This window comes from Pseudophryne corroboree, chromosome 9 (assembly GCF_028390025.1).
Source record: "Pseudophryne corroboree isolate aPseCor3 chromosome 9, aPseCor3.hap2, whole genome shotgun sequence".
NCBI lineage: Eukaryota > Metazoa > Chordata > Amphibia > Anura > Myobatrachidae > Pseudophryne > Pseudophryne corroboree.
Window position 1 is genome coordinate 137,635,160 of NC_086452.1, and position 26,425 is coordinate 137,661,584.

Here is a 26,425-nt window from a genome sequence, read left to right on the forward strand (position 1 = left end):
ACTAAATCTAACTGGGGCTTGGAGGAGGGTCATAGTGGGAGGAGCCAGTGCACACCAGGTAGTCATAAATCTTTCTAGAGTGCCCAGCATCCTTCGGAGCCCGCTATTCCCCATGGTCCTTACGGAGTTCCCAGCATCCACTAGGACGTTAGAGAAACCAAGTGCGATACAGGGGGGGCAGATATAACATGTGCAGAGAGAGTTAGATTTGGATGGGGTGTGTTCAAACTGAAATCTTAATTGCAGTGTAAAAATAAAGCAGACAGTATTTACCCTACACAGAAACAATATAATCCACCAAAATCTAACTCTCTCTGCAAATGTTATATCTGCCACACCTGCAGTGCACATGGTTTTACCTATTAGCTAACAAATTTGCTGCTGCGATCAAGTATGAATTAGGCCCACTGTACCTTACCGGCAGTCAGGGGGCATAAAGTGGTGATGGAGAGTGTGAGTAGTGGTGTGTAATCTGGCAGAAGCATTTATAGCGAGCTGGAATAGGTGTGTACAGCAACAGACGAGATGTGGTTTTACTGGATTGTAATCACAAACCAAGAATTTCCTCAAGATACAAAAGCAGGGCAGAGAACCCCCCTTGGGTTCACTACAGTTCACATTTAGGCAGGTTTTATTCAGTAGTAGTCATGGTGACGTCATCATGAGAAATACATGACCAAGGAAGTGACGGCCAGTCACAGGGAACACTGATGTCAGCTCCACATGACAGCCAACACAAAAGTTGTCAAAAGCACACCGCCTATTATACCATTAAATAGCAATAGAGGAAAATCAAGAGTTCATTTATTAATAGCTTAAGAAGACACACTGCATCTTCAGCAACCTAAATGTCATCTAATTCGGCTATTAATTAACACGGTCAATCCCTGCTTAGAGATCTTTCCAGCTGTGTGTATGTTAAAAACAGGATCATTTGCAATTACATTTTCATTTCTCTCAAAGCTTCACTGGCCCGTCTCATCTTCCCAATAAGTAACTAAGATGCCAGCCTCCCATCCCTCTATTACAGAGACTTTGAACAACTAATGTAGAAGCAGGTATGGAAAAAAAAAAAGGAAGTAGTACAGAACACGGGCAAGTGTCACAAGTAACAGCAGCTGACAAATGACATAACAGGATAGACACTACAGCCCTCTTAAGCCAAGAGACAACAGAAAAGAGTGCCGAAGCAAGGGGATAGATTTGGCATGTTGGAAAGTGGTGTTCTGTACAAACCAGGTGTATGCAGACAAGATCAGTACTGGTTGCTATAGGTGTGGGATTTGGGTGCGCAAGTGTGTTTTAAAATGTGTTATTTAGTTCTGTAAGTGAGGGGTCTACGTACTGAGCTTTGGAGAGAGATAAAGTGGACAGAGGTAAAATACCAGCAAATCAGCTACTAACTGCCACGTCACAGGCTGGGTTTGAAAAATGGATAGCCTATGCTGCGACTGGATCCCTTACTACACAGCGTCTCAGACAGAAGCGGGAAAATAGTTCACGGCGGGAGACTTGGAGGAAACTGGTCATGAACCGGGAGGAGGGGTGACCTGGAGAGCATCCGACTCCCTACTGCCGACATCAAACCTAGGGATCGCGGCCTCATACTTCTCCTGGAGCCTATGATCCCTAAGGGCTAGCGCTGGGGCAACCGAGGTGGCAGCCACATCAGCGACTGTTTGGTAGTCCCCTCCCAAAGCAGTGCAGCTGTGTCCATATTCCCCCTCTAAGCGGAACCGATGCCTTACCTTCTCCCCGTACTGCGGCCACAGCCTGGTAATGTCTGCTAGACCTGATAGTATATCCAACACAGATGCCCGCCGAAACAGTACTGTACTCGTGGGTAAGCGTTGTCGCGGCCCGGCGGAGAGTTGTTGGAGCGACTCTTTCTAAGGTACGTATAGGACGCTTTTCAGCAAGATCACTCAAAAAAAATAGTAAGACTATAAAAATAAATAAGAATTTACTTACCGATAATTCTATTTCTCATAGTCCGTAGTGGATGCTGGGAACTCCGTAAGGACCATGGGGAATATCGGCTCCGCAGGAGACTGGGCACATCTAAAGAAAGCTTTAGGACTATCTGGTGTGCACTGGCTCCTCCCCCTATGACCCTCCTCCAAGCCTCAGTTAGGATACTGTGCCCGGACGAGCGTACACAATAAGGAAGGATTTTGAATCCCGGGTAAGACTCATACCAGCCACACCAATCACACCGTATAACCTGTGATCTGAACCCAGTTAACAGCATGATAACAGAGGAGCCTCTGAAAGATGGCTCACAACAATAATAACCCGATTTTTGTAACAATAACTATGTACAAGTATTGCAGACAATCCGCACTTGGGATGGGCGCCCAGCATCCACTACGGACTATGAGAAATAGAATTATCGGTAAGTAAATTCTTATTTTCTCTAACGTCCTAAGTGGATGCTGGGAACTCCGTAAGGACCATGGGGATTATACCAAAGCTCCCAAACGGGCGGGAGAGTGCGGATGACTCTGCAGCACCAAATGAGAGAACTCCAGGTCCTCCTCAGCCAGGATATCAATTTTGTATAATTTTACAAACGTATTTGCTCCTGACCAAGTAGCTGCTCGGCAAAGTTGTAAAGCCAAGACCCCTCGGGCAGCCGCCCAAGATGAGCCCACCTTCCTTGTGGAGTGGGCATTTACAGATTTTTGGCTGTGGCAGGCCTGCCACAGAATGTGCAAGCTGAATTGTACTACAAATCCAGCGAGCAATAGTCTGCTTAGAAGCAGGAGCACCCAGCTTGTTGGGTGCATACAGGATAAACAGCGAGTCAGATTTCCTGACTCCAGCCCTCCTGGAAACATATATTTTCAGGGCCCTGACAACGTCTAGCAACTTGGAGTCCTCCAAGTCCCTAGTAGCCGCAGGCACCACAAATAGGTTGGTTCAGGTGAAATGCTGAAACCACCTTAGGGAGAAACGGAGGTCGAGTCCTCAATTCCGCCCTGTCCGAATGGAACATCAGATAAGGGCTTTTTCAGGATAAAGCCGCCAATTCTGACACACGCCTGGCTCAGGCCAGGGCCAACAGCATGACCACTTTCCATGTGAGATATTTTAACTCCACAGATTTAAGTGGTTCAAACCAATGTGACTTTTGGAACCCAAAACTACATTGAGATCCCAAAGTGCCACTGGAGGCACAAAAGGAGGCTGTATATGCAGTACCCCTTTTACAAACGTCTGAACTTCAGGGACTGAAGCTAGTTCTTTTTGGAAGAAAATTGACAGGGCCGAAATTTGAACCTTAATGGACCCCAATTTCAGGCCCATAGACACTCCTGTTTGCAGGAAATGTAGTAATCGACCCAGTTGAATTTCCACCGTCGGGCCTTACTGGCCTCGCACCAATGTTTTTGCGGTTACATCCTTCCTGGCTTTGATCAGGATAGGGATGACTTCATCCGGAATGCCTTTTTTCCTTCAGGATCCGGCGTTCAACCGCCATGCCGTCAAACGCAGCCGCGGTAAGTCTTGGAACAGACAGGGTCCTTGCTGGAGCAGGTCCCTTCTTAGAGGTAGAGGCCACGGATCCTCCGTGAGCATCTCTTGAAGTTCCGGTTACCAAATCCTTCTTGGCCAATCCGGAGCCACGAATATAGTGCTTACTCCTCTCCATCTTATCAATCTCAGTACCTTGGGTATGAGAGGCAGAGGAGGGAACACATACCCTGACTGGTACACCCACGGTGTTACCAGAGCGTCTACAGCTATTGCCTGAGGGTCCCTGGACCTGGCGCAATACCTGTCGAGTTTTTCCCAACGGTTTATAATCATGTGGAAGACTTCTGGGTGAAGTCCCCACTCTCCCGGGTGGAGGTCGTGCTGAGGAAGTCTGCTTCCCAGTTGTCCACTCCCGGAATGAATACTGCTGACAGTGCTATCACATGATTTTCCGCCCAGCGAAGAATCCTTGCAGCTTCTGCCATTGCCCTCCTGCTTCTTGTGCCACCCTGTCTGTTTACATGGGTGACTGCCGTGATGTTGTCCGACTGGATCAACACCGGCTGACCTTGAAGCAGAGGTCTTGCTAAGCTTAGAGCATTGTAAATGTCCCTTAGCTTCAGGATATTTATGTGAAGTGATGTCTCCAGGCTTGACCATAAGTCCTGGATATTCCTTCCCTGTGTGACTGCTCCCCAGCCTCGCAGGCTGGCATCCGTGGTTACCAGGACCCAGTCCTGAATGCCGAATCTGCGGCCCTCTAGAAGATGAGCACTCTGCAACCACCACAGGAGGGACACCCTTGTCCTTGGTGACAGGGTTATCCGCTGATGCATCTGAAGATGCGACCCGGACCATTTGTCCAGCAGGTCCCACTGGAAAGTTCTTGCGTGGAATCTGCCGAATGGGATTGCTTCGTAGGAAGCCACCATTTTACCCAGAACCCTTGTGCATTGATGCACTGAGACTTGGCTCGGTTTTAGGAGGTTCCTGACTAGCTCGGATAACTCCCTGGCTTTCTCCTCCGGGAGAAACACCTTTTTCTGGACTGTGTCCAGGATCATCCCTAGGAACAGAAGACAAGTCGTCGGAACCAGCTGCGATTTTGGAATATTGAGAATCCAACCGTGCTGCAGCAACACTACCTGAGATAGTGCTACACCGACCTCCAACTGTTCCCTGGATCTTACCCTTATCAGGGAATCGTCCAAGTAAGGGATAACTAAAATTCCCTTCCTTTGAAGGAATATCATCATTTCGGCCATTACCTTGGTAAAGACCCGGGGTGCCGTGGACCATCCATACGGCAGCGTCTGAACTGATAGTGACAGTTCTGTACCATAAACCTGAGGTACCCTTGGTGAGAAGGGTAAATTTTGACATGAAGGTAAGCATCCTTGATGTCCCGAGACATCATGTAGTCCCCTTCTTCCAGGTTCGCAATCACTGCTCTGAGTGACTCAATCTTGAATTTAAACCTCTGTATGTAAGTGTTCAAAGATTTTAGATTTAGAATCGGTCTCACCGAGCCGTCCGGCTTCGGTACCACCACAGTGTGGAATAATACCCCGTTCCCTGTTGCAGGAGGGGTATCTTGATTATCACCTGCTGGGAATACAGCTTGTGAATGGCTTCCAAAACTGTCTCCCTGTCAGAAGGAGACATCGGTAAAACCGACTTTAGGAAACGGCGAGGGGGAGACGTCTCGAATTCTAATTTGTACCCCTGAGATATCACCTGAAGGATCCAGGGGTCTACTTGCGAGTGAGCCCACTGCGCGCTGAAATTCATTGAGACGGGCCCCCCACCGTGCCTGATTCTGCTTGGTAAGCCCCAGCGTATACTGAGGGCTTGGCAGAGGCGGGAGAGTGTTTCTGTTCCTGGGAACAGGCTGATTTCTGCAGCCTTTTTCCTCTCCCTCTGTCACGGGGCAGAAATGAGAAACCTTTTGCCCGCTTATCCACGAAAAGCCTGCGCCTGATAATACGGCGTCTTCTCATGTTGAGAGGCGACCTGGGGTACAAACGTGGATTTCCCAGCTGTTGCCGTGGCCACCAGGTCTGAAAGACCGACCCCAAATAACTCCTCCCCTTAATAAGGCAATACTTCCAAATGCCGTTTGGAATACGCATCACCTGACCACTGACGTGTCCATAACCCTCTACTGGTAGAAATGGACAACGCACTTAGACTTGATGCCAGTCGGCAAATATTCCGCTGTGCATCACGCATATATAGAAATGCATCTTTCAAATGCTCTATAGGCAAAAATATACTGTCCCTATCTAGGGTATCAATATTTTCAGTCAGGGAATCCGACCACGCCAACCCAGCACTGCACATCCAGGCTGAGGCGATTGCTGGTCGCAGTATAACACCAGTATGTGTGTAAATACATTTTAGGATACCCTCCTGCTTTCTATCAGCAGGATCCTTAAGGGCGGCCATCTCAGGAGAGGATAGAGCCCTTACAAGCGTGTGAGCGCTTTATCCACCCTAGGGGGTGTTTCCCAACGCACCCTAACCTCTGGCGGGAAAGGATATAATGCCAATAACATTTTAGAAATTATCAGTTGTTATCGGGGGAAACCCACGCATCATCACACACCTCATTTAATTTCTCAGATTCAGGAAAACTACAGGTAGTTTTTCCTCACCGAACATAATACCCCTTTTTGGTGGTACTCGTATTATCAGAAATGTGTAAAACATTTTTCATTGCCTCAATCATGTAACGTGTGGCCCTACTGGAAGTCACATTTGTCTCTTCACCGTCGACACTGGAGTCAGTATCCGTGTTGGCGTCTATATCTGCCATCTGAGGTAACGGGCGCTTTAGAGCCCCTGACGGCCTATGAGACGTCTGGACAGGCACAAGCTGAGTAGCCGGCTGTCTCATGTCAACCACTGTCTTTTATACAGAGCTGACACTGTCACGTAATTCCTTCCAACAGTTCATCCACTCAGGTGTCGACCCCCTAGGGGGTGACATCACTATTACAGGCAATCTGCTCTGTCTCCACATCATTTTTCTCCTCATACATGTCGACACAAAAGTACCGACATACAGCACACACACACAGGGAATGCTCTGATAGAGGACAGGACCCCACTAGCCCTTTGGGGAGACAGAGGGAGAGTTTGCCAGCACACACCAGAGCGCTATATATATACAGGGATAACCTTATAATAAGATTTTACTTACCGATAAATCTATTTCTCGTAGTCCGTAGTGGATGCTGGGGACTCCGTCAGGACCATGGGGAATAGCGGCTCCGCAGGACACAGGGCACAAAAGTAAAAGCTTTAGGATCAGGTGGTGTGCACTGGCTCCTCCCCCTATGACCCTCCTCCAAGCCTCAGTTAGGATACTGTGCCCGGACGAGCGTACACAATAAGGAAGGATTTTGAATCCCGGGTAAGACTCATACCAGCCACACCAATCACACTGTATAACCTGTGATCTGAACCCAGTTAACAGCATGATAACAGCGGAGCCTCTGAAAAGATGGCTCACAACAATAATAACCCGATTTTTGTAACAATAACTATGTACAAGTATTGCAGACAATCCACACTTGGGATGGGCGCCCAGCATCCACTACGGACTACGAGAAATAGATTTATCGGTAAGTAAAATCTTATTTTCTCTGACGTCCTAGTGGATGCTGGGGACTCCGTCAGGACCATGGGGATTATACCAAAGCTCCCAAACGGGCGGGAGAGTGCGGATGACTCTGCAGCACCGAATGAGAGAACTCCAGGTCCTCTTTAGCCAGGGTATCAAATTTGTAGAATTTTACAAACGTGTTCTCCCCCGACCACGTAGCTGCTCGGCAGAGTTGTAATGCCGAGACCCCTCGGGCAGCCGCCCAGGATGAGCCCACCTTCCTTGTGGAATGGGCCTTGACAGATTTAGGCTGTGGCAGGCCTGCCACAGAATGTGCAAGTTGAAATGTGCTACAAATCCAACGAGCAATCGTCTGCTTAGAAGCAAGAGCACCCAGTTTGTTGGGTGCATACAGGATAACAGCGAGTCAGTTTTCCCGACTCCAGCCGTCCTGGAAACCTATATTTTCAGGGCCCTGACAACATCTAGCAACTTGGAGTCCTCCAAGTCCCTAGTAGCCGCAGGTACCACAATAAGCTGGTTCAGGTGAAACGCTGACACCACCTTAGGAAGAAACTGGGGACGAGTCCGCAGCTCTGCCCTGTCCGAATGGACAATCAGATATGGCTTTTGTGAGACAAAGCCGCCAATTCTGACACTCGCCTGGCCGAGGCCAGGGCCAACAGCATGGTCACTTTTCATGTGAGATATTTCAAATCCACATATTTGAGCGGTTTAAAATGTGATTTGAGGAATCCCAGAACTACGTTGAGATCCCACAGTGCCACTGGAGGCACAAAAAGGGGGTTGTATATGCAATACTCCCTTGACAAACTTCTGGACTTCAGGAACTGAAGCCAATTCTTTCTGGAAGAAAATTGACAGGGCCGAAATTTGAACCTTAATGGACCCCAATTTGAGGCCCATAGACACTCCTGTTTGCAGGAAATGCAGGAATCGACTGAGTTGAAATTTCTTCGTGGGGCCTTCCTGGCCTCACACCACGCAACATATTTTCGCCACATGTGGTGATAATGTTTTGCGGTCACCTCCTTCCTGGCTTTGACCAGGGTAGGAATGACCTCTTCCGGAATGCCTTTTTCCCTTAGGATCTGGCGTTCCACCGCCATGCCGTCAAACGCAGCCGCGGTAAGTCTTGGAACAGACCTGGTACTTGCTGAAGCAAGTCCCTTCTTAGCGGCAGAGGCCATGAGTCCTCTGTGAGCATTTCTTGAAGTTCCGGGTGCCACGTCCTTCTTGGCCAATCCGGAGCCACGAGTATAGTTCTTACTCCTCTACGTCTTATAATTCTCAGTACCTTGGTTATGAGAAGCAGAGGAGGGAACACATACACCGACTGGTACACCCACGGTGTTACCAGAACGTCCACAGATATTGCTTGAGGGTCTCTTGACCTGGCGCAATACCTGTCCAGTTTTTTGTTCAGGCGGGACGCCATCATGTCCACCTTTGGTCTTTCCCAACGGTTCACAATCATGTGGAATACTTCCCGATGAAGTCCCCACTCTCCCGGGTGGAGGTCGTGCCTGCTGAGGATGTCTGCTTCCCAGTTGTCCATTCCCGGAATGAACACTGCTGACAGTGCTATCACATGATTTTTCGCCCAGCGAAGAATCCTTGCAGTTTCTGCCAGTGCCCTCCTGCTTCTTGTGCCGACCTGTCTGTTTACGTGGGCGACTGCCGTGATGTTGTCCCACTGGATCAATACCGGCTGACCTTGAAGCAGAGGTCTTGCTAAGCTTAGAACATTGTAAATTGCCCTTAGCTCCAGTATATTTATGTGGAGAGAAGTCTCCAGACTTGATCACACTCCCTGGAAATTTTTTCCCTGTGTGACTGCTCCCCAGCCTCTCAGGCTGGCATCCGTGGTCACCAGGACCCAGTCCTGAATGCCGAATCTGCGGCCCTTTAGTAGATGAGCACTCTGCAGCCACCGCAGAAGAAACACCCTTGTCCTTGGAGACAGGGTTATCCGCTGATGCATCTGAAGATGCGATCCGGACCCTTTTTCCAGCAGATCCCACTGAAAAGTTCTTGCGTGAAATCTACCGAATGGAATCGCTTCGTAAGAAGCCACCATTTTTCCCAGGACCCTTGTGCAATGATGCACTGACACTTTTCCTGGTTTTAGGAGGTTCCTGACTAGCTCGGATAACTCCCTGGCTTTCTTCTCCGGGAGAAACACCTTTTTCTGGACTGTGTCCAGAATCATCCCTAGGAACAGCAGACGTGTCGTCGGAAACAGCTGCGGTTTTGGAATATTTAGAATCCACCCGTGCTGTCGTAGAACTACTTGAGATAGTGCTACTCCGACCTCCAACTGTTCTCTGGACCTTGCCCCTATCAGGAGATCGTCCATTTTCTTTGAAGAAGAATCATCATTTCGGCCATTACCTTGGTAAGGACCCGGGGTGCCGTGGACAATCCAACCGGCAGCGTCTGAAACTGATAGTGACAGTTCTGTACCACGAACCTGAGGTACCCTTGGTGAGAAGGGCAAATTGGGACATGGAGGTAAGCCTCCCTGATGTCCCGGGACACCATATAGTCCCCTTCTTCCTGGTTCGCTATCACTGCTCTGAGTGACTCCATCTTGATTTGAACCTTTGTATGTAAGTGTTCAACTATTTCAGATTTAGAATAGGTCTCACCGAGCAGTCTGGCTTCAGTACCACAATATAGTGTGGAATAATACCCCTTTCCTTGTTGTAGGAGGGGTACTTTGATTATCACCTGCTGGGAATACAGCTTGTGAATTGTTTCCACTACTGCCTCCCTGTCGGAGGGAGACGTTGGTAAAGCAGACTTCAGGAACCTGCGAGGGGGAGACGTCTCTAATTTCCAATCTGTACCCCTGGGATACTACTTGTAGGATCCAGGGGTCCACTTGCGAGTGAGCCCACTGCGTGCTGAAACTCTTGAGACGACCCCTCCCACCGCACCCGAGTCCGCTTGTACGGCCCCAGCGTCATGCTGAGGACTTGGCAGAAGCGGTGGAGGGCTTCTGTTTCTGGGAATGGGCTGCCTGCTGCAGTCTTCTTCCCTTTCCTCTATCCCATGGCAGATATGACTGGCCTTTTGCCCGCTTGCCCTTATGGGGACGAAAGGACTGAGGCTGAAAAGACGTTGTCTTTTTCTCCTTTATACGGCAATACTTCCATGTGCCGTTTGGAATCTGCATCACCTGACCACTGTCGTGTCCATAAACAACTTCTGGCAGATATGGACATCGCACTTACTCTTGATGCCAGAGTGCAAATATCCCTCTGTGCATCTCGCATATATAGAAATGCATCCTTTAAATGCTCTATAGTCAATAAAATACTGTCCCTGTCAAGGGTATCAATATTTTCAGTCAGGGAATTCGACCAAGCCACCCCAGCGCTGCACATCCAGGCTGAGGCGATCGCTGGTCGCAGTATAACACCAGTATGTGTGTATATACTTTTTAGGATATTTTCCAGCCTCCTATCAGCTGGCTCCTTGAGGGCGGCCCTATCTGGAGACGGTACCGCCACTTGTTTTGATAAGCGTGTGAGCGCCTTATCCACCCTAAGGGGTGTTTCCCAACGCGCCCTAACTTCTGGCGGGAAAGGGTATACCGCCAATAATTTTCTATCGGGGGAAACCCACGCATCATCACACACTTCATTTAATTTATCTGATTCAGGAAAAACTACAGGTAGTTTTTTCACACTCCACATAATACCCTTTTTTGTGGTACTTGTAGTATCAGAAATATGTAACACCTCCTTCATTGCCCTTAACAAGTAACGTGTGGCCCTAAAGGAAAATACGTTTGTTTCTTCACCGTCGACACTGGAGTCAGTGTCCGTGTCGACCGACTGAGGTAAAAGGACGTTTTAACGCCCCTGACGGTGTTTGAGACGCCTGGACAGGTACTAATTGGTTTGCCGGCCGTCTCATGTCGTCAACCGACCTTGCAGCGTGTTGACATTGTCACGTAATTCCTTAAATAAGCCATCCATTCCGGTGTCGACTCCCTAGAGAGTGACATCACCATTACAGGCAATTGCTCCGCCTCCTCCCCAACATCGTCCTCATACATGTCGACACACACGTACCGACACACAGCACACACACAGGGAATGCTCTGATAGAGGACAGGACCCCACTAGCCCTTTGGGGAGACAGAGGGAGAGTTTGCCAGCACACACCAAAAACGCTATAATTATACAGGGACAACCTTTATATAAGTGTTTTTCCCTTATAGCATTTTAATATATATAGTTATATCGCCAAATAAGTGCCCCCCCTCTCTGTTTTAAACCTGTTTCTGTAGTGCAGTGCAGGGGAGAGCCTGGGAGCCTTCCCACCATCATTTCTGTGAGGGAAAATGGCGCTGTGTGCTGAGGAGAATAGGCCCCGCCCCCTTTTCGGCGGGCTTCTTCTCCTGTTTTTCTGAGACCTGGCAGGGGTTAAATACATCCATATAGCCCCCAGGGGCTATATGTGATGTATTTTTAGCCAGAATAAGGTACTATCATTGCTGCCCAGGGCGCCCCCCCCAGCGCCCTGCACCCTCAGTGACCGCTGCTATGAAGTGTGCTGACAACAATGGCGCACAGCTGCAGTGCTGTGCGCTACCTTATGAAGACTGAAAAGTCTTCTGCCGACGGTTTCTGGACCTCTTCACTTTTCGGCATCTGCAAGGGGGTCGGCGGCGCGGCTCCGGGACGAACCCCAGGGTGAGACCTGTGTTCCGACTCCCTCTGGAGCTAATGGTGTCCAGTAGCCTAAGAAGCCAATCCATCCTGCACGCAGGTGAGTTCACTTCTCTCCCCTAAGTCCCTCGATGCAGTGAGCCTGTTGCCAGCAGGACTCACTGAAAATAAAAAACCTAACAAAACTTTTACTCTAAGCAGCTCTTTAGGAGAGCCACCTAGATTGCACCCTTCTCGGCCGGGCACAAAAATCTAACTGAGGCTTGGAGGAGGGTCATAGGGGGAGGAGCCAGTGCACACCACCTGATCCTAAAGCTTTTACTTTTGTGCCCTGTCTCCTGCGGAGCCGCTATTCCCCATGGTCCTGACGGAGTCCCCAGCATCCACTAGGACGTCAGAGAAATAAGTGTTTTTCCCCTTATAGCTGCTGTATAGTTAATACTGCGCCTAATTTGTGCCCCCCTCTCTTTTTTAACCCTTTCTGTAGTGTAGTGACTGCAGGGGAGAGCCAGGGAGCTTCCCTCCAACGGAGCTGTGAGGGAAAATGGCGCCAGTGTGCTGAGGAGATAAGGCCGCCGATAAAGGGGCGGAGCCTATCTCCCGTTTTTTTTTTATGTATTTTGGCAGGGGTTAAATGCATCCATATAGCCCAGGAGCTATATGTGATGCATTTTTTGCCATCCAAGGTGTTTATTATTGCGTCTCAGGGCGCCCCCCCCAGCGCCCTGCACCCTCAGTGACCGGAGTGTGAAGTGTGCTGAGAGCAATGGCGCACAGCTGCAGTGCTGTGCGCTACCTTGTTGAAGACAGGACGTCTTCTGCCGCCGATTTTCCGGACCTCTTCTGCCTTCTGGCTCTGTAAGGGGGCCGGCGGCGCGGCTCTGGGACCCATCCAAGCTGGGCCTGTGATCGTCCCTCTGGAGCTAATGTCCAGTAGCCTAAGAAGCCCAATCCACTCTGCACGCAGGTGAGTTCGCTTCTTCTCCCCTTAGTCCCTCGATGCAGTGAGCCTGTTGCCAGCAGGTCTCACTGAAAATAAAAAACCTAAACTAAAACTTTCACTAAGAAGCTCAGGAGAGCCCCTAGATTGCACCCTTCTCGTTCGGGCACAGAGATCTAACTGAGGCTTGGAGGAGGGTCATAGGGGGAAGAGCCAGTGCACACCAGATAGTCCTAAAGCTTTCTTTAGATGTGCCCAGTCTCCTGCGGAGCCGCTATTCCCCATGGTCCTTACGGAGTTCCTAGCATCCACTTAGGACGTTAGAGAAAAATAAGAAAGCTTAGGGCTGCTAAAAACCAGCAGCCCTCTGACCATGGTCCGGCTCCTGCCGCACCAAACAAAAAACTGATTTGTCTGAGCCAGGAGGCGGGGCTATAGACAGCCCATTGCATGCTGGGAGGCCAAAAAAGCTTTGACCGAGCGGTGCAAATCCGCTGTCGCTTCATCATATCCCAATGTTATCCTGTGAATAACCTGTGGACCCTGCCGGAGAAATGCAGTAATTATGTTCACCCTAATAACCCAATGTAAGAAAAGCACATAAATTGCATTACTTGATGATACAGAGTGACCACCTATGACCCACTGACCTGTGTCTGTATGCACAAAACGCTGTGTGCAGCAGACTAGTACACTTCAATATTAACTAATTCCAGTTAGTAAACTGGTATATTTGTGAATGGGACAGTAAGTTACTGATTAACAAGAGCGTTCTGTATTAGCAAGGCTTGTTGTCCATAGTCTAATAGGCTGAAGACTTATCTTGTCCTGTCCGGTTTTCATTGAGACTTCCAAAATGATTACAAAATGTATCCTAGTATTGCAAAATAAGCAGATTGTGCAAGCTTGTGGCAATAAGGCTAAATCATGCTATTGCTAATTTTAGATCAGTTGTGTTTAATGCGCTCAGCAATAACACAAGAACACTTCCTCAGTTAAATGCTTTAGACAAGATAAGGTAAACAGAATGTAGTGTGGTGGGTACCACCTAAGCTCAGAATGCTACATTTAGTACATGCCAGTGATATATGCTGGGCACAGGACTTTGCTTTTCAGCATACATCGGAGCACGGAACTTAAGTGTATGCGTGTCCGTGATAGCATCTGACGATTCTACATCTATGGACCCAAATTAGAGTAAGTTGCAGATTTGCAGCTCAAAACTTAAGCATGAGCCTATAGCCACAAATTATACTTGCTTTAAGAGACGTGCAAATCAAGACAAAGCATATAGATGCAGAAGTAGAAAAAAGGCACAGGAGCCATAAACAGGTCGTGCTGACTATCACAGTTATAGTGAAAAACTAGTATATAAAAAGAGGAAACAAATAAGAGAAAGATTAAAAGCTGGAGACCCTTCAATAAATAAATAACCAGCTGTAGACAGGGTTGATTACAAACATGGGGTGGGATGTAACAGAGTCTGAGTTCACCGAACGTGCAGGATGCCGGCCAAACGAGGATGTTTTTTTACAGGGGCATTCATTTAGAAGTCATGGTTTTGCCTTGTAAATTATTGCCATTTTAAAGAAAGTCCAAGTTTGGCCAGCAGCCCGAATGTCCGAAGTACTCAGACTATTACATCCTGCCCATGGTGTCGCACCGCAATTGTATTGTATATGCACAGTCATGGCATGGGGTCCCTTATCGTAATATGAAACTAGATCCAGCACTGGGCAGAAAAAATAAATGAGCTCCAAAGAAACCCATCCTTTCCTGAATAGAACTAGGGTTCTTTGAGGATGGCCCGTGTGCAGCCTCCATACAAGCACCTCACCTCTCTCCCCAGAGCCTGTCCTTAAGCTCCAATCTCCAGGGGGGGGGGGGGGGAGCAGCCAAGATGCCATTTTCCTAGTGTCTTCTGCAATGTGCATGTGCCGCTATCCAGCGATATCTGCGGCACAAGTCTATAACAACATATTGCTTGCACCATTGTTCCCGGCGATATCAGCATGGCTGACAGAGAGGTCAATACTATGAATTGGCGCAGGGTGTAGAGCAGAGGTTCTCAAACTCGGTCCTCAGGACCCCACACAGTGCATGTTTTGCAGGTAACCCAGCAGGTGCACAGGTGTATTAATTACTCACTGACACATTTTAAAAGGTCCACAGGTGGAGCTAATTATTTCACTTGCGATTCTGTGAGGAGACCTGCAAAACATGCACTGTGTGGGCCCCCGAGGACCGAGTTTGAGAACCTCTGGTGTAGAGTGTGGGCTCCCCTGAGCCAATGTGCACCTCACACCCTACACCCATTATAAATGTCCCCATGGTATCAGGGAACTTGAAAGTAAAAAAAAAAAAAAAATACACTAGTACTGTTGAAGAACTATAAGAACATGAACTCCCCAAAATACTAGGACTTAGACTACGGAGTGTTACAATGGGTCCCATCACAAGTGCACACATGAGAGACAAAGGAGGAGACTCTCTGTAAAATGATAACAGCAAAGAATCAGGATTCTCGCAGTTGCCATGTTATAGAGTAGTTTGAACTAGAAAGGAAAGGCTGCAATAATGTAGTATGGAGTTATATAGATATATGCACCCCCGTCCCCTCCATGTTCTGTACCAACACATATACCATTTGTAGTAAAACATGGAGTACATGAGAGAGAGCAATGTACAGGATTATGGTGGTCATTCAGAGCTTTTAGCAGCTTTGCACACGCTAAGCCGCCGCCTACTGGGAGTGAATCTTAGCTTATCAAAATTGCGAACGAAAGATTAGCAAAATTGCGAATAGACACTTCTTAGCAGTTTCCGAGTAGCTCCAGACTTACTCGGCAACTGCGATCAGTTCAGTCAGTTTCGTTCCTGGTTTGACGTCACAAACACTCCCAGCGTTCGCCCAGACACTCCCGCGTTTTTCCCAGAAACGACAGCGTTTTTTCACACACACCCATAAAATGGCCAGTTTCCGCCCAGAAACACCCACTTCCTGTCAATCACATTACAATCACCAGAACGAAGAAAAAACCTCGTAATGCCGTGAGTAAAATACCTAACTGCATAGCAAATTTACTTGGCGCAGTGCGAACATTGCGCATGCGCAATTAGCGGAAAATCGCTGCGATGCGAAGAAAATTACCGAGCGAACAACTCGGAATGAGGGCCTATATACACTCGTACATACATATATACATACAAACACACACACACACACACACACACACACACACACACACACAAAGGCAACCATATTTCAAGTGTGTCTGTATTACCCAAGATAAAAACTTTCTGGAGGATAAAGCAGAATACCTCAAGAACCTAGCCAAACAATTAATGCCACACCAAACAGGACTGAAGTAAAAATACCACTATCGCTGTCAGGAGCTGTAACGTCATCCCAAGACCTAGGAGTGGAAGTGACTGATACACGTGTTAACACGGGTGTGACCTTATGTGACAAACAAATAGCAAGGGCTCACTTTAATGCCTAGATGTTTCTGATAACCTTTGCAGACCATAGCAGAGCTATATGCTATACAGCAGCACAGATGCTAGCAAGTCTGAAAGCAGGCAAGGATCTGCATATATTTCTGAGGACTCCATGCAGATGAAAAACCCATGACTCTGAATCAGTACCATCATTTGTAATAAGCTACTAAAAGCTCTGCGTGTACATGTATGTACGTGTAACTTGTATCTATGGTACAAAGCAATAAAAAAGGATTACCCAGAAATACTTATTTTGAAAACATAAATGCATTGCATCTCATGACAGGTTGAACAAATGTAGTCCCAAGTCACAAGGTCTATTCAAAACGTATAGCTTTGCAATAAAATACAAGCCCTGTGCAATTTGCAGAATAATTTCAGAGGGCTAAATTATTCCAATCAGTTTCTACAGCTCATGTGCCAATACATTTTTATTTCTGGGGGGAACCCACTTCCTTCAAAAGTAAGTGTCAGGTACTCCAATTGTCTATAGAAACAGCTCCTATCAACTGCTCATGGTGAAGCAACAGAAGAAAGTTGTCCATTTCCTAAGTTTATTTATACAGGAGTATCAAGCTTATGAATAAGAGTGCAAGCTCTCGACTGGTAGTGTCATTTCCTTTGTAGTTGGTACACTGCGAGGTTGTTGCTGCACATACAGTCCTAACATTACTAATTATCACATAAAATAAGAAAATAAATCAATAGAACAGTTAAATTGGGAGAGTTTGTAATTGAGATTGGAAAATAACTGCACACAGACCAATAGCAATGCCTGACACTGTAAAGCCTAGGATAGCATATTGTCCAACTTGACGGCAGACAGGATGTCGGATGTCAGTATACCCACAGCGGCATCCCGCCTGCCGGTATACCAGCAGCGAGTCGGATGCGACTAGGTTGCACTAATGCGCGTAACACGCAGGCGTGCATATATTCACACCCGCAACCCATACGCATTGCATGGACGGGTCGCGGGTTCGAATAGGTGCAGCCAGTCATTGCCGCGATGTGTATGCACGTGCGGATGCATCGTGGCAATGATAAGCTTGGCTACATCTGTACGAACATATCACAGAATAGCAGCCATTGTTTACATTTTCCAGATGTCAGAGCTTTCTACACAATGGCAATGGTTTTATATGAGACTTGAGTAAGCTCTATGGACAAAAAACATTCTTACCATTACTTACAGCCCTACGGGGCCTGTCTCCGTCTGCTCTCCTTATTACATCCTCTTTTTCTGGGCTCGCAGGAGCTTTAGACAATAAACGGCGACTCCGCAAAACACGATCCTCCGACATGGTCAAATCACTGTTCTAGAAGGAAAAAATAAAAACCATAAGCAATACATAAAAAGTGTCACTAAAAAAAAATAAAAAAATTGAAATAATATTTATAATATGAAATAATAATCATTAATATTATAACATGAAAGAATAATAACAACACCACAGTCTAGAAGAGACATTATTGGTCCTTTCCTGCCCAGAAGTCAAAGCACAAGATCAGAGAGAGTCAGCCAGACAGAGAGGTAGAAGCTTGTTTGGTCACATGTTTAATAGGATGTAATTATGTGTCATTTTGAGCAAATACAGAGTTAAAGAAGGATCTTGGAAGCCAGCCAGCCTGGGCAATGACGTGTAGTCTGCAAACAAGTTTTTGCACACTGGAAAACTTCCACAACCTAGAATTATACCTACAGCAGGATTATGAAGAAATGTTTCCACCAAGAGTATATACATATACAATTGCTAGATAACAATTAACTGGACAATATCCAATATGGATCTTCACAGACGAATGTAATCCTATATTTTGCCTAGTCTGACACAAAATTGAGGGGGAACAGACACACATTTTGTGCTAACGAGCTGTTTACAAATGACAATATCAATCGACTAGGGAAATCAAATACCTGTAGCAGCTTTAGAGGACGCACTCTAGGGTGCATTGCTAGACAGACATATACAATTTCTCCAAACCTCCCAGGGGAGGGTGAGTGGGAGTTGACATTTTGTTTTCCTGGTACTAGTACACTAGCAATATGAGGAAGGATTGGCAAAGAAAAAAAAAAAGAAAAAAGAAAAAAAAAAAAAAAAAAAAAAAAAAGGGACAAAAGGGGATTATTCAGGTTTGTTACCAAACAAAAAATGCACACTAATGGGCAAAACCATGTTGCACTGCCGGTGGGGCAGATATAACATGTGCAGAGAGAGTTAAGAGGGGTACACACAGAGAGATCCGTGCTTAAAATCTAAGCAATCTGACTAAATTGCTTAGAAGTTAAGCACAGATCTCTCATGTGTATGCCCTCCAGCGATAGCTATGCGCGGCTATTGCCGGTGCTAGATTGAGCCGGCATGCAGGCTCACTCTAGCGGGCCGCTCACTTCAGCGCTGTGTGAAGTAAGCGCCCCCCACACACACACACACACATCGCTGAGTGGGGGGAAGATAGGTGTGCTGAGTGGTCTACGATAGAACGCTCAGCACACATCCCTAGGTGTGTAGCCCCCTTTAGATTTGGGTGGGTTATATTGTTTCTGTGCAGGGTAAATGCTGGCTGCTTTTTCTTTTTACACTTTCTAGATTTCAGTTAGAACACACCCCATCCAAACCGTGTGTCTCACAGTGTGTACACACGGTGAGAAATCTGTAAAATTTTAACTATATAGTCAAATTCTTATGAAAAGTTAGTGCATATCTCAAGGTGTTAGGCAGCTTACGATACAGATTCAGTCCCGATGCGCGCTCCTGTGGGGTCGGTATCGTAAGGCTAGACAGACTGTGCAGGCAAGTAAATCTTTACTATCTAGTGTACTATCGACTATAAAGTATAGTCAAAATCGTAGATAGACAAAATCTCAAGCAAAGATAGTCAAAATCTGTACTATCTGAGCTCTGGGGGAGTTCAAGGGAAATCGCATATTCAAAATAAGACATAACAAGGATCTCACCGTGTGTACACACCTTAAAAGTGCATACACACGGTGAGATAAATCTGTAAGATTTTTACTATATAGTCAAAATCTTAAGGAAAGTTAGTGCATATCTCAAGGTGTTTGGCAGCTTGCGACCTCGATTCGATCCCGATGCGCGCTCCCGTGGGGTCTGTATCGCAAGGCTAGACAGACTGTGCTGAAAAGTCAATCTTGACTATCTAGTGTACAGTCTACTACAAAGTATAGTCAAAATTGGTACTTAGTCAAAATCGTACACAGACAAAATTGAAAGTACATATAGTCAAAATCTGTGCCATCTGAGCTCTGGGGAGTTCAAGGGAAATTGCATCGTCAAAATCGGGCATACCAAGGACCTCACCGTGTACACACCTTAACTCTCTGCACATGTTACATCTGCCCCACCTGCAGTACAGCCTGGTTTTGCCCATTAGTGTGCTTTTTTGGTTTGCTAACAAACCTGAATAAGACCCATAGAAGGCTGAATGGGACAAAGACAACAAGATTAATACACCTGCCAGAACCTCTTAGTACACTGTTAAAATAAACACCTCACAGGACTGACATTAATTTAAAAAAAAAAAAAAAAACTATAATGAAATGGTAAACTTTAATGGTTTGCAAACTGGGAAGCAATGAGATGTGAAATGCTCCCTGTTATTATCACACCGTTTCATCAGCAGCATGTGATGCTGTTTATGGAGATAATAAAGTTAAGGTCACGTATACTTTTAGAGTTAACTGTGGAGGAAACTGAATACTAATCTGGACAGAAGTGGAGGAGCTATCAGCCACAATACACAACTTTTCTTAAAAGGAAACTGTATATCTTTCTGATTGCAAACTACAGAGATAGCCAGCAATCATCTTGGTATACACCTCTACAGACTAACACTGTAATGTCAAATCCACCTACTGAAGTAAGGAGAAGGATCTGAAGACATGTTATCATTCTGATAACTGTTCAATAAATGAGGTTTATACTGGGGACAAACTATCTTTTGATCAATTCTCAAGGTTTGCTATAAATCATAAAACACTCAGCAGATAAAGAGTGGTGTGACTGGGCTGTGTTTTACTCAAGTGAACAAACCACCACCTTATTGGTCTACCTATAACTCAAAGCCAATAGGAAATTATTATTTACAACCCGCAACCCAATAGGTAGATTTCAGCAGAAGACAATGCACATCCCAATTACCTATTACACAAACTGGCTAGAAACATTTATTAATTAGGAAGTCCTTACCAAACAGAAGACAAAGCACCAGACAAAAGTGAACGCATTACTGAAGTTTTTGGATTTAGAAGTGGGAGGTTGCTACTATATATAATATGAACAAATTTAGAGCATGCACCAAAAATGTCAGTGTCAACATTCAGAAGAGGTCCATAAACAAATTAATCCATTTCTAGAAGTGGTTTTATCCTTTTAAACGACCCACAGATGACAATGTATTATTGTCTCACAGCACTGAGGTCTTGGGTTCAATACCCACCACGGCTCTAATTGTATGGAGTTTGTATGTTCTCCTTATGCTTGTGTGGGTTTTCTCCCGACTCCTCCCACAATCCAAAAACATACTGGTAGGTTAATTGGCTCCCGTCAAAAATGAACCTTAGTGTGTAAGTGTGTGCATTTATGTGTTTAGGGCCCACAAGATAGGCCAAGTGGTTCTTATCTGGTGTCAAATTCTATGTTTCTAGGAGTGAGGAGACCCCTGTAGCACTGGGCTCACCACAATGTAAGTACAGCAAAGTAGGTAGCGGTGCCAGAATCCCGACAGCCGACGGAATACCAGCGTTCCAGGGCTATTCCCACTCGTGTGTCCACGACACCCACAGAGCGGGAATAGATCCTGTGGTGAGCGCAGTGAACCACCGAGCTTGCAAGGGGAATCTTAGTGCTCGCCTCGCTGCCAGCATACTGGCGAGTGGGATGCCGCTGTGGGGACATTGACAGCCGGCATCCTGTCCGCCGGTAAAACATATGTAATCCGTGTAAATGTGTACTTGGAGAACCAACACTGTTTAGTTCAATCTAGTGCAGTGTCAATAAACTTAGCATAAAACCTGAAAGAATCATTAAAAGTCCTGTGACACTACATCACTATGTAATAGAAGGGAAGGCAATGAGACGTAATAGCCCCAGCTAAAACTAACTGGAGAGAACATTACGGATGTATAACTACTATTAGACACAGTTTACACTAAAATCATTAGTGCTGACAGAGGGCAGGATCATCACTTTGTTTATTTTTTCTGTAAATAGAAAAGAAATTGAAAACAGTAGCCTTGTGCGGGATAAGAACACAGTGCCGAGTGTTACTAGTATAGACAACTCTGAAACAAAACAGTCTCTGCAACTAAATAATCAACCAAATAATTATAGGACAAGGGTTGTTAGCATTTAAGTTTAGTGAGCACAATGTAATTCAGAGCATTTCCGCATAGTAACAAAAATGACAGGGTAACTTTGCAGAAATAAAACCATATAAAGCCTACATACATATTGGCATAGTTATGAGAAATAAGGGTTCTGTATGTCACATGACAGACATCGGCATCCCTACAGTAAAGATTCCGATACTGGAGGGGGCAAGTAATATTACCCTCCCCCGTCCCTAGCACTTGGGGGGGGGGGCGGCTATGGCTATGGCTAACCCTCCAGGGGCGGCCAGCTATGACTACCCCCCCCCCCCTTCTAGTGCCTAACTCTAACCCCCTATAGTGCCTAACCCTCCCCCCCACGGGCCCTAATACTAACTTGTACCCCGATACTTACCTTCAGGATGTCGGCCGTCAGCGTTCCGGCACCGGTCTCCCAAGCATGTGCTGTCAGGATCTGTTCGCTGGGGATGCTAAACACATCCCAAAAATAAAGTGGGGAAGATAAAACAAGAGAAGAGGAGTGAGGACCCCGTACATCAGAGCTAGTCTAAAAGGAACATGTTCTGTTTCTGGTGGATGCACTTTTAAGAAAGTACCACCCTTTGGACAATCCCTCCTAGTTAGGGCCTGCACTGTCCGATATCCCTTTAGCTGGGTACTCATCACCTCAGAAACAGAGTTGTTACACTGCAGTCATGCAACCACTAAAGAGCGATGAGAGCAGACAGTGTTGAAGGACCCATCCCATCTGAACTGGTCCAGTTACTAGGACAGGAGGTAAGAAGGGTTAGTACCTGGCTGAATCGGCAACCAACTTTCTTTGAACTTAGTAAATAGAGTAAACTCTATTTACTATGTACAAACTAAAGGTTCTAAAGGCTAAATGTTTCTAAAGACTAAAGGCTCTGTGAGCGATGTCGTCTAATGTTTCCCCCTCCTGGGCCGGCCAGTTATACACACTGAGCGATATGACCGCTCATATCGCTCAGTGACGTCACGCCTCCGCCAGCCCTGCATGCAGATCGTGGACGACAGTCCAGATCCTGCATGCATGCCCTACTGACAGCGACGATCGTTGGCAACCCGTGGGGCCGCGCCTCGGTCGTCGCTGGCGGCATACACACTTGACAATAAAATGAGCGATGTCGCTCAGGGAGGGGGAAAATGAGCAACGTCACTAATTTTATTGCCAAGTGTGTATGGACCTTAAGTGTATCGTGAATTTTTCACTGCTAGTCCTCACAGCTCTCTGCTATCCCAAATACAAGCACTGGTGCACAGGTGTAATCAGGAATAGTGAAGGTAAATGGGACGTGGACATTAAAGTCCTTTCAAATATACTGTATATGAAAAGCCCGATATTACTAGCTAAAGGTAAAGTTGGGAATGCCATTCAGCTTGCTCATGTTTTGTACAAGTTGACTAGTGAAAACAACTCTAATAGTTTCCAAATGAATGCATATTCACAGTTTGCTAGTAAATAAACCTCTATTTTATGAAGTAGAATGGAACATGCAATACTGTATAATAGATGCCTAAAAAGACACCTTCAGTTCCAGGAAGTAATTACATGGCAACACATTTGTCCTGAATGAAAGCAAGATGCATGAGTGACAAGCCTGACATTACAAGACATTGAAAAACTCATTAATAATCAATTTGCACAGGGAAGGGGCTTATGCCTTAGTACTTATATTAATGTACTTGTTACATTGACAGTACTGGGACACACACTACTTTGGGACCAGATTAGAAACATAATACTGTATACGGGATCGGTATGTAAAGCCGGTGGGTGGGATTCCGGCCATCAGAATACCTGAAAGTGGGATCTCGACCACCAATATGCCAGCACCAGGGCGAGCGCCAGCACTATGCTCACCACAGGATTTATTCTCCCTCTATGGGTGTCATGGACACTCATACAGGGAGGAAATCCTGTGGCGTCTGGATTCCGGCGTCTGGATTTCACGGCTAGTCGGGATTTCGGCATCGGCAATGCGACGTCCAGGTTGCCGACTAGCGGTATGGTGACATGTATAACTGGGACAAGCTAGACCCTTATGTAGTAAGCATGGGAAAGAGATAAAGTGGACAAAGATAAAAGTACCAACCAACCGGCACCTGTGATTATTCAAATACTGCCATTAGGAGCTGATTGGCAAAGACTTTGGGGCCTATTTATTAACATTATTTTTACTAAAATAAAGTGAAAAAGGGTGTTTTCTGTTTTCACATTATTTTAGTATCACCTGAATGTATTAAAAGGCATTTGGAGCAGTTTTCATGAAAAACTGCTCCAAACCCTTTAATTGTAATTTTTTTAGTAAGCCACATCGCATTCCCCATACTTATAATGGGAAATGCGATGTGGCCAAATTTACTAAAAAAAATAAAAATGTTAAATACTGCAGTGTGCCCTGTAATATTCTCTCCAGCTCAGGCTGGCAAGATCACAGGGCAGCACTGCGATGTGCACCCTTTTGCCCAGCTTTCTCTTCCCCTGGCATAGAAAGCTGAGCGGGGACCCGGCAGTGTGATCAGCTATGATGGACACACAAGCTGATCACTTGTAAATAAAAAAATAAATAAAAAAAAAAGTTTACAAAAAAACAACAACCAAACACTCACATGTTCAGGGAGCCGTTGTCCACTGCTCCGGTGAGCGCTGCCGGGCACTGGGTCCCCCATATGCTGCGCTCTGAGCCCGGTGCAGTATAGTGACGCTGCAAAGCGGCAGCAAACTTTACAGCACTGAGGGTCACAGCGCAGGAGGAGGACCTGGAGCACAGCAGTGCTCACCGGAGCAGCAGACACCACCTCCTGGACTGGTAAGTAGGAAATGGGGGGGGGGTCTTTATGTGACGTGGGGGTTGTTGCGACGGGGGAGGGCGGTAGCGATGGGCGGCAGCACATACACAGCAGGCCATCGGGGTATTTTTTATGAAAAATACACAAATGATGCTGCGAAGAGGCATCACCGGGACAGGGCTTGACCGCAAGCTCTGTCCCTGCATGTGATAATTGATACGTCCATGCGATGTACTCCATTATTGCAGTGCGAGTTTGGTCAAGCTTATAACCAGTCTGCCACATCATTAGATGCGGATGGTGATAAATAGACCTCTTTATCTTTCTCCAATGCTTAGTATATAGACCCCTCAAGTAAATACTCTTCAAAAAGCCATAACCAGAAGAAATAAATAAATAAAATAATAATAAATAAATAAAAAAGGAAGGATGGTGACTATGCATCTGCTCAGCACTATGCAGGTAATCATTGCTTGGATATAGGGAGTGGAAATACAGATTACTGGAATTCCAGTAGATTTGATAAGAAGGATAACAAAGAATAGCAAACAAATGACTTTGCAACATATGCACAATATGTCCCTTTAATATAGATACCCACAAACTCAGTTTAAACTCCAAAAAGCCAGCAGAATACTCTATAGCAAACATATTTGCACAAAAAGAAAAATTGCAAAACTACACTTATCTACCAGTGGGACTAAGAGGAAACAGCACACTTCCAGCGGAAGCCAGTCTGCAGCATCAGTACACCAAAGATGATGAAGTCAGGAATACAGTATTTATTGGTATAATATCAGGATACTACTGTTCTGTCTGGTCTAAAAATAGCCAACCCTCCGTGGGATACAGAATAATGACACTATCACATTACTTATACAATTATTAGCAGCCTACAGAACATAGACCAGGTATATAGTATACTTTTCTCTAAAAACACAAGATGCCACTAACAGCCCCATATAGCCTAATAGATGTGTAATTCTGTTTTAGAAAAGCAGCCTACGGTATGTGGCAAGGAACAGAATGGCTGCTGGTCTAACAGTACACAGGATCCCCCATTCATTCATTCACAACGTGTGTCATACGAAGTGAGTGGGTGCTCAGAGTGGACACGTGTCTCCCTGTGGGTACCTGGCAGATGTAAGCAGCAGTATCCGGGCATGAGCTGTGATATGGGACGGATGGGGTGATGATGGTGTGCCCGATCCCCAGGTCAGGTTCTCTCTCCGCCGCTTACTCCCTTTAATTCTGATGCATCCCTTCCTGCTCCAGTAATATAAAGCACCGCTGGTGACTCACTGGGTCGCTCTGCACCCAGCCTATCCGCTCTATGGTAGAGAGTGGGCAATGTGACAAGAACGTGATGCGCTCCGGTTTGGTCAACGATACGCATGCGTATTCACAGGAACGCCATTGGCGTTAGCGCCTGTACAGATACGCAGTTAGCGTAGTGACAGCTGCAGCCTTTGCCAGTGTGGTGACTGGTGGGAGGTCATAATGTATGTCCTGGTACTAAAGAGGTGATCTTGATTTCCTTCTGGCACTATGATTTCTCAGATTTGAATAGACACCCATGTATCAATTAGGATTCCTTAAAACTGGCATAAAGATATAACCACACTGTGGGGTGTTTCCTAGGAGGGTAGTTAAAACACTGGGGAAGATGTATTAAGCATGGAGAAAAAGTTGAAGGTGATAATGCACCATCCAGTCAGCACTGTAATTTTTCAAACCCAGCTTGTAACTTTCACAGTTAGGTGCTGATTGGCTGGTGTGTTGCCACCTTCCACGTTATCACTTTTTCATGTTTAGGGGAGATGTACTAAGCAGTGAAAAGAGTGGAGAAGTGAGCCAGTGGAGAAGTTACCCATTGTAACCAATCAGCATTGATGTAACATTTAGAATTTGCATGCTATAAAATTATACAGAGCAGCTGATTGGTTGCCATGGGCAACTTCTCCACTGGTTGACATCTCCATTCTTTTCACCGCTTAGTGCGTCTTCCACTTAATACATCTGTC

At 46.1% G+C, this 26,425-nt stretch overlaps 1 protein-coding gene across 2 annotated transcripts in view; it reads right to left on the reverse strand.

The window, feature by feature from the left end:
• Positions 1–25,762, reverse strand: part of LOC134957717 (sterol O-acyltransferase 1-like) — an 88,808-nt gene extending 63,046 nt beyond the window's left edge. Inside the window, exons 1-2 of one of the 2 annotated variants that reach the window (XM_063939819.1) lie at positions 25,536–25,762; positions 17,421–17,556 (exon numbers count right to left, since the gene is read on the reverse strand). In XM_063939819.1, the coding sequence (XP_063795889.1) occupies positions 17,421–17,541 (121 nt within the window). In that variant the 5' untranslated portion in view covers positions 17,542–17,556; positions 25,536–25,762. Of the gene's footprint in view, positions 1–17,420; positions 17,557–17,687; positions 17,752–25,535 lie in introns of those variants that run through there. The other variant, XM_063939818.1, reaches the window with a different exon arrangement.
• Positions 25,763–26,425: the final 663 nt, after the last annotated feature.